The sequence below is a fragment of the Pholis gunnellus genome, assembly GCF_910591455.1.
Source record: "Pholis gunnellus genome assembly, chromosome: 13".
NCBI classification, from domain to species: Eukaryota; Metazoa; Chordata; class Actinopteri; order Perciformes; family Pholidae; genus Pholis; species Pholis gunnellus.
In genome coordinates, this window is record NC_136540.1 from 9259020 (window position 1) to 9273637 (window position 14618).

Sequence of the window (14618 nt, forward strand, 5' to 3'; positions counted from 1 at the left end):
TTTCCAATCTTGCATCACCATTCCTCAGTGGTTGTTTTTTTGCCCCAACATAGTAGACCTTTATTAAAAGAAAATTGATGTAGGTAGTTGAACTATACAAGAAAGAAGTCTAAAGAGTTAAATGTCGGAGCCAACTCACATATACAGTTTTTTCTTGTGATTATCAGTGACTAAAAAGCTCCAACATAATTGGAATAGATCATCTGTATGATCAAATCCCATCAGCAAAACATTTGAATTATACGGTCTTTAGTCAGAATATGTATTGGACAAGAGTTGAAATGTTTAGACAAATCTCTTTTGAGGCGCCATGTGGAGACTTTAATTTGTCTTGCCTGGGAAGCATAGATCTCATAATTGATATTGTCATTCATCCAGAATATAAATCTGTTCAGTGGGGAAGCTTGTGCAGTGATTTTTGCATGTGCTACAGATGGTGCTTTTAATAAATACATGAATGTATTACACATTATTCTTTGATATTAATCAAAGTGAATATGTCCTCACAAGGGAAACACTGGACTTTACAAATAGTATCTTGCCTGTGCCTGAACTAGATTATTGCTTCTTTCCCCAATAGATTAATTTATCACTTGAGCATATTGTTCTTTCGGAATAAATGTATTCAGCATTTCTATATTGAAATCAAAATAAAAGATCATTTGCATGTAAGGGAGTATGTCATCCAAACCACAGAGGTTGATTCTGATGACTTCTTATTTTCTGACGGTGGCTTCAAAGGCTCTGGAGTCCACTCAGTGTTGCTGGTTTTCTTTCCCGCAAAATATATGATAACCGTTGTAAGCAAAACAAATGGATACCTATTAATATGTCTGCATGCAATCTTCCTCACATCTCTGTTCTAGATGAACCTTAAATCATTGTTTTTAATCTGCCAAATGGCCTAAGAGGGAAGAAATTGATGACAGAAATTCCCTGAATGCTTAAATGAATGTCGATAACATCTCTATTCTCTCCTCCTCTCAGACTCTGAGGGTACAGCGGTGTGTGAGATAGTTCACACGAAATCTGAATCTGAAGGAAGACCAGAGAGAACCTTCCAGTTGTGCTGCAGGTATTACTTTTTTTTTTCTTTTTCAAAAACTATACACATGTATTGAAATCATGTGAACAAACACATTTTTTTTTTGTTGGTCTAATCTGCAGTTCTCCAGATAGTAAGAAGGACTTCCTGAAAGCAGTCCACTCCATCCTTAGGGAAAAGCAGCGCCGCCAGTTTCTTAATACAGAGTCTCTGCCACCCAACCAGCAGTACGTCCCATTTGGGGGCAAACGTCTGTGTGCCCTAAAAGGAATGCGGCCCGCCATGAACAGAGCAGGTGACAAAGCTTCTAGTTCACGGGACAAGAAGGGCCTACAATGTTTGTACAAGACATTAACATCTTTCTTTCTGCCTGTTTAGCATCGGCTCCATCACGAAAGCTGGCCCGCAGGAAACTGGTGAGGAACCGCTTCACCATCGACACCGACCTGGTTTTCCATGGCAACAAAGACGGCAACGATTCGGACACGTCCCACCAGCCTTCTTACCCGCCTCTGTCCCAGCACGCTCTTCCTCGATCCAACAAACCTCAAGGAGAGGACACGGACCGTTGGGTGGAGGAGCAGTTTGACCTGGGTTGCTATGACGATCGGGGCGAGTGCATCGACGTGGGGCAGTTGAAGGAGACGGACATTTTGAGCGACGACGATGAGTACTGCAAGTCCGTCCGAGCCGCTTCGGCAGAGCCGGCCGACCTGGAGGGGAGGATGGAGGGACTCGACCTTCAGGTCGCAGAGGTGAGGAGCCACAACCCGAACGGACGAGTGGAGTCTGACAGTGAGATAATGCTGAGCGTCATGCAGGAGGAGGAAGTTGATCGAATAAAGCATGGTGACGATTCAGGCTTGTTAGACTCCTTCACCTCTTGTGGTGTCTCGCTGTCTCGCTGTGCAACCCCGACTCTAAAGCTTGCCCCCTTGAAGCAGTGTGCCGTGGGGGGGGCCACAAATAAAGACCGTGATGTCATCTGGGTGCGGCGGGACGACTATGCCAACGGGTGCAACAGTGACGTCTTCTGATTGGGGAATTGTAGAAAACGAGATGAAGAAAGGAGACAAAGCGTGGCTTCTTCCAATTTTTACATAAAGTAGGAGGGCAAGAAAGTGGGGGAGAGATTAGTTACAAGCTTTAAATATGTAGAATTTGGAGGTATTTGTGTACAGAAGGTGTTAAACCTCAGCCAGTTTCCCCTGTATCACTACACAACCCTCCTCTTCCCACCTAACCTGCATCTGCGTTGTACTGACAATCCTAAAGTACTGAAACACAGCGAGTAAAGAAAAGTAAAATGTACTCTCATCCCGAACTGCTTAAAAACGAAGCCAAAAGAATACGTGGTCCTTACTGTTTTAGACGTACACCCAGGTAATACACACACCTGTGGAATTGTATGTGAACATATGAACACAACAGCACTGCATGTGCACGCAAGTACACAAGTAAGTGTGTGTATGTACACTGTAAGTATACATGCATAAAGTACACAGGAGCACAGACACAGAGACGCTATAGGCAGCTACTGTACTGCGCACCCGTTGTACTGAAGAGACATCACTGATCTGTGGTCTTGTGGCTAAAATGTCTATTTTTCAACACAGGAATGTGGGTGTTATATTTTTCTGACTCAGAAACTGTGTTTGTATTTTGACACTCAAGGGCTGTGTGTTACTGAACTTCTCTTCAGGGGCATTTGGCTTAATGACTGCTGTGTAAGAAGATGGTGAGAAGATATATCTAGCTTTATTGTGCTTTTTATTGTTTTAACTTAATATCAGCTGCACATTAGTGTATAGTCAGGAGTACAAAAGCAAATGCCGTTAACCTCTTCTATGAAACATTTTGAAGCTCACTTTTGTCTCCTAGGACATTCTTGTACAAGGTAGTCTACAAATGTATTTAATTATTGCCTTTTTACTGTAATTTTTAATGTTTACACCACACTCGGCTGCCCAGTGTTACAAACCACCTTTTGTGTGTTTGGTGCCAGAAACGGGCTTGAGAGAGCCAACGCGTGTGCCCTTCTCATGACTATCCAGTCTCTAATTTAGTTCCTCAGATAACACTCAGTTGTTATTTCGGTAACTAATGGATTTCATCAATGTCATTAATATACTGCATCCACTCTTGCCCCAGAGGCCATGATCTCATCATGCCCCATATTCTTGAATATGCCATACCTTGAATCCTTAAAATAGCATAATTCCTCCCAACAATCCTGTTTTACTTGACTTTTTTTCTTTGTTTTGAAAGGAGGTATTCAATAGAACCATGTTAGTGACTGCACTGTAACTCCACAGAGAAGGTCAATCATGCAGTTGACCTGTCATCCTCTGACCGATTCAGACATCGTCTTCTCTCTCTCTCCAGCTCCTTTGACCTTTTGTCATGCCAAGAAGCATCACAACCACGGACAAGCTGTCTGAGACTTTACATCCATGACATTTGACGCCAATCCTTAGATTATTTCCACTTTCCCCCCTTCTGCATTTCTTCCCTTTTTCCACCAGGCTGTGCTGTTTCACTATGTCGTCACAACAACACCCTGATTGCAGAGCTCGACACCATCATGCACACCTTAATGGATGTATTGAACATGCACTTAATACTCAAACGTGAGGGGGAGGTGTGAGGTCATTGGAGGGAAATAATACACTTTGGATGTTCTTATTATTGTCTTTTTATTATGATGCTGGTTTCCTAGAATTTAGCTTTCTGGGTGATGATGCCCATTATGGACGCTCAGACTGTGAGACACAATCACCTGGCCTTGGAGGCAAATCCTGTGAGAACCCCTTTGACTCCTCCCTTTGTACTTTTAAAAACTGTGTTCGTACATAAAACTGTGGAGTATTATCATTTTTGTTTAAAATAAATTTTCTAAATTTAGTTTTGTGTGACTGTGCTAATTATTTTTCATTTTACTCACGTGACTGAAGCCAAAGGGCTGTTTTCCCTCACTGATGCAGGGAGAACCCACTTCTCTCCTTTTGAAGGGAAGATAATGTTCAATTGATCCAATAAAAATGAGAGATGCCAGATGATTTTGCAGATTCAATTGCTGTCTTAAATTGTATTTTGTTGAATTCCAGGTATTGCATAAAGGAAATAAAGGATCAAATCAGTTTTGATGTAGAACTGAACAAATATTCTGAAAGTAGCGGCAGTTGAAACTTTAAAAGGAAGTTTTGAAGGTTTGATTTAGTAAATCTGCTGCATGATCTAAAGTAAAATACATCACATATACATGTCAAACTAATTTAGACACAAAAAACAATACATTAAATTAAATTTGAAATGTTTGAAGAAAATTCTCTCTTTTTTTTTAAAAAATTCAATGAGAATTAATCCTCATTTTGCAGCTCAACTAGACATTTACATGCATGGTATTTACCAGACGTGCTACAGAGAGAGAATTCTGCTCAGTATTCATATCAGGCAAGTTTGGTGTTCGGGCTGTTGCCAAAGGACTCCTTCTGGAGAGGCTGGATGGTCATTTTCTGAGTTAATTAAGTTTGTCCATAGGCTGTTTGGCAGGTTGAAGTTGGCAGGTCTTTTTCACCTCACTTTGGCTGCCAGCTTTGAGAGCGTTCACAAACATTGTGATAAACAAAATGTCAGTTCTGACGTAATGCAGAATTTGCTTGAGGAGAGCAAGACTGTGAGATGGTGGGCACCTGGAATCTTTGCCTTTTTCAAATGTCACAATATCACACAACAGTGTAGAGTTAGCAAGCTTTAGAAATCCAGCAGTGAATAGATGTTTATGCTACTCCAATAACAAAACTAAATAATACAAAAAATATAGTATTTAGTCAGTTCTATAAAGATGATTAATATGTTCACGTCTGAAGGTGGATGTCACATCAGGTGACTTTTATTTAAAATACTTTCCTATGTCCTGTTGTCATTATTTGAGGATGGGAAGGCATCCAGTGACCCAGTCTGATAAAGACCTTGCTAGTCTGCAGTGAGAGATAATCTGGCATCTGCCCTGTAACCTGAAGATTATTCTCCCCTCATCAGGACCGGTGGAGAGAGCCGCTGCCAATCCATCTGCTCCTTAATCCCAACCGAATGCAGCAAAACTATCCAGAGATAACCAGAATTAGACCACGGCTACATTCAGTGTAAAACCTGGTCTATAAAAAAAAGATACCTATTTTGTAGGGAATATAGAGAAAAAAACATTACTTGATTTAATACATTTCTAAACAGATGACTACCACTCTTGCTACAAACGGCGCAAATCTTTTTTCAATAAAGTCAAAATAAGGTGTTTGATTATGCAATGAAGGACAGCTTTAGCCTAAGTAGGCTACATATATGCAACATGAGCTTATACTTTTGGGGTCAGAGGTTACCTACGGGGTAATTTCAGAAGTAAGACATTGACATTTGTCATGTCAAAATGCAAATATCAAGCTCTTCTGTTTCTCTTCTGGGCTTTTACTTCAAGGACAACAAATGCACTTATAGGAAAGAATTTTCTTCAAAATGTTTCCCTATGATTTGATTTGTTGGTTTTCAATAAAAAAAAAAAAATGTTCAGAGTCCCTCATTGTAATTTTCCCCATCAAAAGAAAAGTTGTTCAGCGATCCAAATAAAGTACAAGTAGTGTGACGACCAACCCTGTTCTCCCCTACATAAATATATGTATTTTTATTTTGAAAAGGCGTACCGGAAATCAATTACATTTTGGCGTGCGTGGCACAGATCCGCGCGCTCCCACTCTCCTCAGCTCCTGCCTCACTAGTGAGTAAAAGTGGACGGGCTTACTGTGCCTCGCTGTTTCTCCGCCGCCAGTTTTTGTTCAGAAGATGTGACTCGGATTGATTTTGTGCAGGAAAGTTGGATCCACGTAACTGGTAGTCATCATTTTTCGTTTATGTGGTGCGACGGGGTGATGCAGAGTGCACAGGATCGAATTGGGAATACAACTTGTGTTGCGCGCTGGCATGGCGCGTCAGGTGTTCCAGCGCTTGCATAGAGGCCGTTTCTTTCTGTCATGGTGTCAATACCCGCGGTGAGTTCGCCTGGAACACTATGGAGGACAGAAAGAGACTTTTCTTCTATCTTCTCCTTGCGGGGCAGCTCTGTCTGAGCTCAACACAAGTCCTCAGAATCGGTAAGCGCAACAGCTGTTTACGCACGGTGTCTGTTGGCGTGTCTGAATTGAACCAAGCGTTCTGTATACTGAATTGTTCCATTTTCTACCTGAATTAGGAGAGCAGCTGTCACTACACCCTATTCCAAGTATTTGCCTGTGCAAATACAGATGTTGTGACCTTAAAGTTATTTTTAATTTATAGATTTATCTCCCCCCTGTTGCTGTTAATATTATCTTCGTTATACTGTCAGTGAGGATGTGCAGATAAGAGGAAAAGGTTACCTGGCTGCATTAAAGGACACAATACACGTTGACAACTTCACTCCCCGCTGGTTAATTGGAAATAAATGTTAACATCGATCACTCCGTATTCAGTCCACAAATTCAATTACTATGCAGAAAACAAAGGTTGGAATATTAGTCAGAAATTCATTTAAAATCACATAGAGCTCAAATGTGTAGAAGATCCCTCTGAGCTGATAAATTAAACACTCACTGTGATTAATTCATAATGTTGAAGTCTTGAGTCTTGCTGGTGATCATCATTTTATCAAAATGTCTTCAATAAAGGGAAAAGTTTTTCTTTATTATGACTGGAATTCTGTCTCAACTTTGAGCTTTGCTATCAGAGGGTTTGTCTGATTGATTAAAATAATTTCAATTTCAATCTGATTTCAAGCTACATTATACAGAAGTCTACAGACACCCAGACAAACCAAAAGCTGACACTAATAGATTATTGATTCCTCCCTGAAGACTCCTCTGGCCACCGGATACTCCTGTTGGGGCATTTTCATTCAAAATACATTCCCCAGCTGATCTTTACAAATGGATGAAACCTATCCATCCCTGAGATGGATGTAATGCAGCCAGCGAGGGCGGTGTAATCATCAGTCCTGCTGTCATCTGGCGTGTAGTTAAGAGGTGTGAGGGAACTTTACCTGGACTTGATTAGACTGGAGGAGGCTGGTGAACGCTGTGGGCTGTGTTCATTATCAAAGCGTCGCATTTTCAGGCTCTGAATCACACCAGAGTCCAACTGTAAAATGTGGACGTAATTGACTGAATAAATTGAGAATTGATGTCACCGCGACCTGTTCCGAACTTGAGAGGAAGAGAGGTATAGAGGAGGTTCACATGCAGTACTAGTCCTTGATCAGATATCATACAGCAACAATTCATGCAGACTATATTGAGATAGAGTTAAAAAAAAATGCGAGTCCCTTTTTACCTTATTTCTTTACACTAGAAACCATGGTTTTGCATTTTTACCATATAGTCTATAATGTTTGCCAATCCCCAATAAGGCATCTGACAATGAAGGTGCAGTAACATACTGTATATCAACAACCAAATGAAGCCTTTATGACCCTAAATAATTTGAGGTTCTGGGTTGTGAGCCGACATTTAGTTGAAATATCCCCCCGTTGGTGGTGCTTTAACAGAGTAGCTTGCCATTTTTGGCTTGGAGGATTAGGAGGACGATGTCTATGTAGCGTTTCTGATCAAATTGAAGATTCTTTTCATACATATACTACTTATGCTTAATACTAGTTATTTGTGTCCGATATGATTTTTCCACAAAAAAGGTTCAATCCCCTAATTAAGAGCTACCGTTTCTCCCTCACTGAAAAATCCAGATGTGCAAACGTTTTAAAAGTTCTAACTGGACACAAGATACTCCTTCACTGAGTGTCTCTGTGTTTGTGCACAAAGTATTCACATCACACAACAAACTAGTTGTAATGTTCCGAATCCTGCTTAGTGCGTACCCGTTTAACTCGGATTTAAGAAGAGCACAAACACAACAAACTCTGCACATACATCATTCTGCACAGTGCAGCCCAAACATCCAAGTGAAGCAGCAATAACCGAAACACATTTCGAGTGGAGAGGGACTTTAAAGAGCTTGCTGAAAGGACAAAGGGTCACTAGTCAACCCAACATATTTTTTAACATAAGCACATAACTGTTTGTTTATTGCTGATTGGAAAAGTTACAGTTACTGTTGTGTTAAAAGATTAATCAGGACATTAACAACATATCTTGATGTTTCTGTATTGCAGTTGATTGTCAGTTATCAGCGAACATACTATATACATCAATACATATAATATCTGTGATCACTTAAAATTCTATGTTTTTTGTAAACTGGTATTCAGGAAAAATATTTTTTCGACCTAGAATATAAGAATTCTATTATAGGTTGCATATCTTGATAACATCTTGATGGACGCTCGCCTGTCGATCTCCTTTTAGTATGAGCAGCATTTGTTCATTTTTATCTGGTGCACAGTTGCACATGCGGAGCGTTTCTGATCTGGAGTTTAGCTCTGGGTCACACATTAATATTCAGGACCATTCAAGACCAATAAGTGCAGCTTTGATGGTTCAGCTCATCGCAAGTCCAGAAATTCCCACAACTCCAAAAGACTTACACTATCTGTGTGCACGTGCATTCATGCATGTGTGTGTGAGTGAGATAAATCTCAGAAGTTTGGCTCCAGGTTTCACATTATGTCAAATGGAAGTTAAGGTGGAGCAGAAACCTGCATTTATTACGAGGGTCGCCTTCTTAATATTATTCATTAGTTCCTTTCTCTCCCAACAACTGGCCGTTAGGAAAACAAAACCGGCGCCAAATTGGTGGGAGTTTTTTTTGGAAAGTTGGCCTCACTTCTGTTGAAGATATATACGGAGATGTTCCGTGGAGTTGGCCGCCTCAGTAGCGTGATCGTTCATCATGCTGGCAGAAACCCAGCACTTTTGGTTGTGAGAGAGGAGAGGGAGCTGTAGTTTGTCATGGGATTGCATTGATAACACAGGTATCAATTTGTACGTATTGATCCTGAGGCTTTTCTTGTGACGTGCAGATTGAGTTCAGGCTAGTGAGAAAAACAGAGTCACGTCTATTGCCCCTTTTTCTTGTCTGATTTAGTGGCACATAACAAATGATTTTGGAACTTGCGAGAGACTCAACCTGAAAGGACGCTGTGTTTCTTTTGCCAGCCTGATTGCAACTGCAACACATACTGCGTTCGTTGTACAAACGTAGTAATTCCCTTGTTAAATAGTAAGCTGAGATAATTCTGTCAAAATGCTACAATTGAGGATAATTATCATGTGCTGAATAGCATTGGCTTAGACTTCTGGACCAAAAGCATCTGTTCTAGACTTTTTATACAAAAGATTCTCCTTGTACATCATGCTCACAAATTCAAGTGCAAACTGATAGTGATGTAGGACGTGTTGACCTTCAGATACTACCGCTAGCCTTTTTTGGTGCCCTTGCAGTCATTTTCAATTTCCGTCTGTCTCTCTTTTTTTCTGTTTTTCGCCTCCGACATCCCCGATTGCATTTTTGCCTTGTTTGCCCATTTGTGCGTCTCCCTTGATTTGTTGTCGGGAACAAAACGTTTCCCTTATGTTTTCCCCTGAGACCCCCTTTTTCCCCCCCCACCCTCCCAGAAGCATTTCCTCCTGCCTGGAGCCAAAGTGCACGTCCCTGTTTTCAGAGAGACACAGATGGCAGGAGTTCTTTGTCTCCGTCAGCAAAAAGGAGAACTCTCTTGTCCGGTGATCTTCCAGTAGTGTTATCTCAAGTACGAGGAGACAGTTTGATGTGTATTCCACTGAAAAGCTAAATAAAAGATGACGGAACTACAGCATACTTTTTGGTTGATCACCTTCTGGAGGTGATCAACCAAAACAACCTTGGTTCCCTCTCTTTTGTTCAACGTGTGAAAGTCAGTGGAACTAATTAGGAATATAAAGCCTACATGCAAATTAACCTTATTAACACTTAATCATCCACTAATCATTCCATTGTCAACCAGTAATGTGTTAATCTAGCATAATGGGGTTAATGATGAAAAAGTGATGTGAGACAACATCAACAAGGTCTTGAATCCAGACTGTGGCAGGATGTTAAATGTCTCAGTAATCTCTATGCAAATAGCAGGTTAGCACAAGTTGTTATCTGTCAAGTCAAAAAGTGGTTGTTAAAAAATGACAAAATACAGAATGTTGCACTTCACTAAAAATACAGAACTGTGACGTCCTCAGTCCGTCTCTTGACTGTGAGCATGTTAGTTTTCTCCTTTCTGTATCACTGCTGCCCCATCTCTTTTGAAACTTCTAATTAAAAAGAAATACCGTAAAACATTGTTAAATGACACAAATCTTACACAAACAATCACCACTGAGGTAAATGGAAAACAAACTTTGATTTTATGTTTATTGCACTCCATAACGAGCCGTCCTGTGTTTTACGCGGCTTCAGTGCATCTTGAGTGTGCTTATATTTTTATGCAAATAAATTCCACCTGCGCAGCAAACTCCAAAGGCACGTTAAAAGGCATTTACGGAGTCCTGTGGGGCCTCTAAAACCTTTAGCGCCCATTTATGCTGTCTGATAGGCCATTAGGCTGCGTGTTCCTGGGGCGAATTATTCCTCATTATTTTGGTAACTGAATGAATGCTTTTAGTGCTCAGACGTACATTAATTCATTTGCGTGGGGGAAAAAAACTCACCTTGCTTAAAAGAAAAGTGACATTTTTATGATTGCTGCAGTCACAACCCACAGTAAAGTTCAAGCTGCTCAGCATGAATGGATGACACATGACTAATGTAAAACATAATTACTTGTAATTAAATAGTGAAGTGACGGATGGATGGGGTGAGATTTTCCATTCACACCCACACACACACACACACACACACACACACACACACACACACACACACACACACACACACACACAAACAAAGATCTTTATCTCTCCATGGATTTTTGAAGAGATTGATCAGGTTTGCGTGACAGGTTGGCACAAAGCTCAGATTTGTTCTTCAGCTTTCTATTTGATGTTTTCCTCGCACCGCAGCAGGGAGATAAATCTCCCATCCATCCGTTGTATTGCGCCACATATTCACAATTTAATGGCACAGTTTTCTTTTCCGGTTACAGCAATGTATTTGATAGAGAAACTTTATTTCTTATATTATTTGTTCATGTTAAATGCCTAATGGTTCTTGATTATATTTACTAATTGGCTGCCCTTGCATTTACAAGGACACTGATAGTGTATGTTTGTGTGTGTGTTTTGAATCCATGAAGGTTTGTGGCGTTTGTAATCAAATAAACATTCCTTCAGCATGCATAGAAAACCAATCAACACTTAACAGAGAAGTCATTTTGAGGGATTAACATGTATCGACTATTGATCATGTTCGCCAACTTACACAGCCAGACATTAAATTACATTGGCAATTTATATTGTGTGCAAGATGTGCACTGTGACTAACCGAGTACTGCTAATCTCAATACCACACATGGAGCTCCTCCTCCGACTGTACTACATGTATAGTACTTGACCAGCAGTTGTTACCAAGCGCACACAAAGTTCTGATATGTTTTTCCTCTGCCTCCCATATTATTGTGTCTTGCTATATGCCAGCAACAGTTAATTGTCCACCTGTTGTGGCTGCCCAGTGAGTCCGAATGCCTCAAACGTCTCCTCTGGACCGTTATCGCTGTCTGTCCGTGGAAATGAGAAGCTGGCTCCGGGATATACTTCAAAGGATCAGTTACACAATCCCTGAAGAACTCTGTGTTTCTGCAGGGGCCAGGTTCATCAATACAAAACAGTGCAGATCCAGCCAGTATAGTCTTTGCACTGGATTTGTAAACCCGTTCTGTGTTGCACTTTTCAGTCGGGCAGTTTGGTCAGAGTATTAAACCTCAATACCCAAAAACCCAAGCCGGTACATTAAAACAATTTTCTTACATTAAAACAATTTTCTTTAAATTATTGAAATGCTAAGTCTTCCTTTGTCAAAAAAACAAGAGGTTTTACAGTTAACGTTCCTCAATTTAAGATATCGTTTTTTTTACCGATACCAAAAATCAGGTATCAAATCAGCATTCATATAAAGAAATATGATACCAGCTCTAAATCTCAGCCATAGTGTACTATACTTGTTTGGATGTGCAGAATTCTAACACCTACTCACACAGTTGTAACAAATGTACTGCATGCCGACACTCTTTTTCTTTTTTTCACCTATCTGGCCTTGAATCAGCTCAGTCTGTGCTTGGCCTGGCCCAAGCTACATCCAATAATCACACAGCACTATACAGTGTATTGTGAGCTATATTATTATGAGCCAATGCATCTGTACTACAACCAGAACTAGAGTAAATGAATTAAATGGTGCTTAACTGCTGTGGCGCTCCAGAGCAAACCAAACATCCCAACGAGCTATATTGTTTCTACTCTTCTTCTGTACGGTTGTCTCTGTCCTGACGCATCATTTCAGAGCGTTAAAAGTAGTTACTATCGTTTGCTCACTATAACACATCAGCAGCAGAGGACAGACGGGAAGCATTTCATTAGATCTGAACAAATAGTACAACAAACAGAAACGTTGTTTAGTTGTTTATGAGTTGAATCTGCAGAACCAGCAAGGCAGCAAAAACTTGCTGTTTCTTGCGGAGAAAACTACCCCGAAAAAATGTAACTACAAGACGGACAATAACGTGTCCAGTGTGATTTATTCTTCTTCTTTTTTTTTGCTCTTAACAGATGTGACTTGACTCGTCTTTCATAAGACCGTTTTGAACCTCCACGAGAAGCTCTTACAGCCTTTTTACTTCCTGCCCTTTCACACTGCGGTAGCAATTACACTACTTCCTTTTCATCTTGCCTTTGAGTCCACACTTCACATCTTCTGCACCCTTATGACAGGATGTTGATGAAGAGTTTCGGGGCAATTTCAGAAGTCTGTCTGAACAGCATTGTTCCTTCAAAGCCTGCTGACAGCTGGTCCATGCGGCCAGTTGTTTTTTGGCCCCGGGTCCCGAAATAGTTAAAGTCAGAATAATGGAAGAGCAGCTCCTCCCCACTTCGAGAAACAACGTGTTGAGAATTTACTTCATGCTTTGGAGACAATGTATGATTGTTCATCTTTGAGTACTTAATATTCATCTTCATTTGCGTGCCTCTGTGGGAATTCCTATAATTAATTCTCTGCTTGTAGAATATAATGAAGCTGCAGGCATTGACTCTACAAATTATATATTTTTCTGTGGACAAAACATATTTATGGATTTTTTTATGGCCAGGAGATTCGGTTGGCATAAAAACATTTGGTGTAATTTTAGATTGTGCAGAGTGCAGTGCTGCTTTGTAACAAAAATACATGGATGTTGCTCACCTCGTCTGGTTTACTGAAGACTTATGCATCTGTTCGTGTGAATCCTTTCCATGTCCGGCCCAATGGGATGAATCCATTAATTTAATATCTGTTATCACAGAGACTGTTGCAGTGACGGTGTCTTTGTCCTTCATCTCCCTGTGCAGGTGGTATATTTGAGACCCGGGAGAGCGAGTTAGTGAGTATGGATGAGCTGGCGTTCAAGTTTGCTGTGAATAACATCAATCGCAACAAGAGCCTGATGCCCAACACTACTCTCACCTACGACATTCAGAGGATCAACCTTTTCGATGGCTTTGAGGCTTCCAGGAGAGGTAGGAAATGATAATAAGACATATATGTTAAGTTTTAGAGTTTAAGGGTTGCTTTGATTTAATGGTTGTTTTACTATTTTCCTTCTTATGCATAGTGGGGAAATAATCCATGTCATTTTAATGTCTCTGCATGCATTTTCTAGATATGTGAAATAATTGGATACATAGGATTAACATCAATTTCTGGATATAAGGGATCAAAAGCACATCTCAAAGATGGAGAAATATCCGTTTAAAGTTCTCCAAACATGGATGTATTTGTATACCTTAGTTAGTTCAGAGTAAATGATATAAATAGCTTCTGTTTTAATAGTTTACGATGGACTTTGGTTGAGAAACTATCTCAACAACCTGTAGAAAGAACCACCTGACTTTGTGTTCCTACCACTAGTGTGTGACCAGCTAGCTCTCGGGGTGGTCGCAGTGTTCGGCCCTTCTCACAGCTCCTCGGTCAGCGCTGTTCAGTCCATCTGCAACGCTCTGGAGGTCCCTCACATTCAGACCCGCTGGAAACACCCGTCAGTGGACAACAAAGACACCTTCTTCATCAACCTGTATCCCGAGTATACCGCCATCGCCAGGGCCATCCTGGACGTGGTCACTTTCTTTAAATGGCGGAAGCTGACGGTGGTCTATGAGGACAGCACAGGTAGGGCCAACTGTTTTTTTGTTTTTTATCAGTCGGATTTTCATTGTAACTTTCAAAACTGAGTCGCAGATATACTTCAAGAAATCATTATATTCTGCCATGCATGAAAAGGGAAATAATGGAAGGTAAGCCCACTTTATTTAGTCGGCCTTTCATGTGGAAATAAAAACGAATTTTCAGAAGAGATGTAGTTTTAGCAGGATGGAGTTGGGTGATATCAATTTAACAAAACTATATGTTGACCAAATATATTGGTGTGAACTATTTT

At 40.5% G+C, this 14618-nt stretch overlaps 2 protein-coding genes across 2 annotated transcripts in view; both read left to right on the top strand.

The window, feature by feature from the left end:
* Window positions 1-3949, top strand: part of tiam1a (TIAM Rac1 associated GEF 1a) — a 49797-nt gene extending 45848 nt beyond the window's left edge. The window contains 3 exon segments of the mRNA XM_079171127.1: window positions 988-1075; window positions 1168-1340; window positions 1424-3949. Of these exon segments, the coding sequence (XP_079027253.1) occupies window positions 988-1075; window positions 1168-1340; window positions 1424-2082 (920 nt within the window). The 3' untranslated portion in view covers window positions 2083-3949.
* A 2158-nt stretch (window positions 3950-6107) lies between these two features.
* The window catches only part of LOC306705594 (glutamate receptor ionotropic, kainate 1-like), a gene marked incomplete at both ends in the record, with an annotated part of 29274 nt that continues 20763 nt past the window's right edge, over window positions 6108-14618 (top strand). Inside the window, 3 exons of the mRNA XM_079172386.1 lie at window positions 6108-6189; window positions 13534-13701; window positions 14093-14350. Of these exons, the coding sequence (XP_079028512.1) occupies window positions 6108-6189; window positions 13534-13701; window positions 14093-14350 (508 nt within the window). The remainder of the gene's footprint in view (window positions 6190-13533; window positions 13702-14092; window positions 14351-14618) is intronic.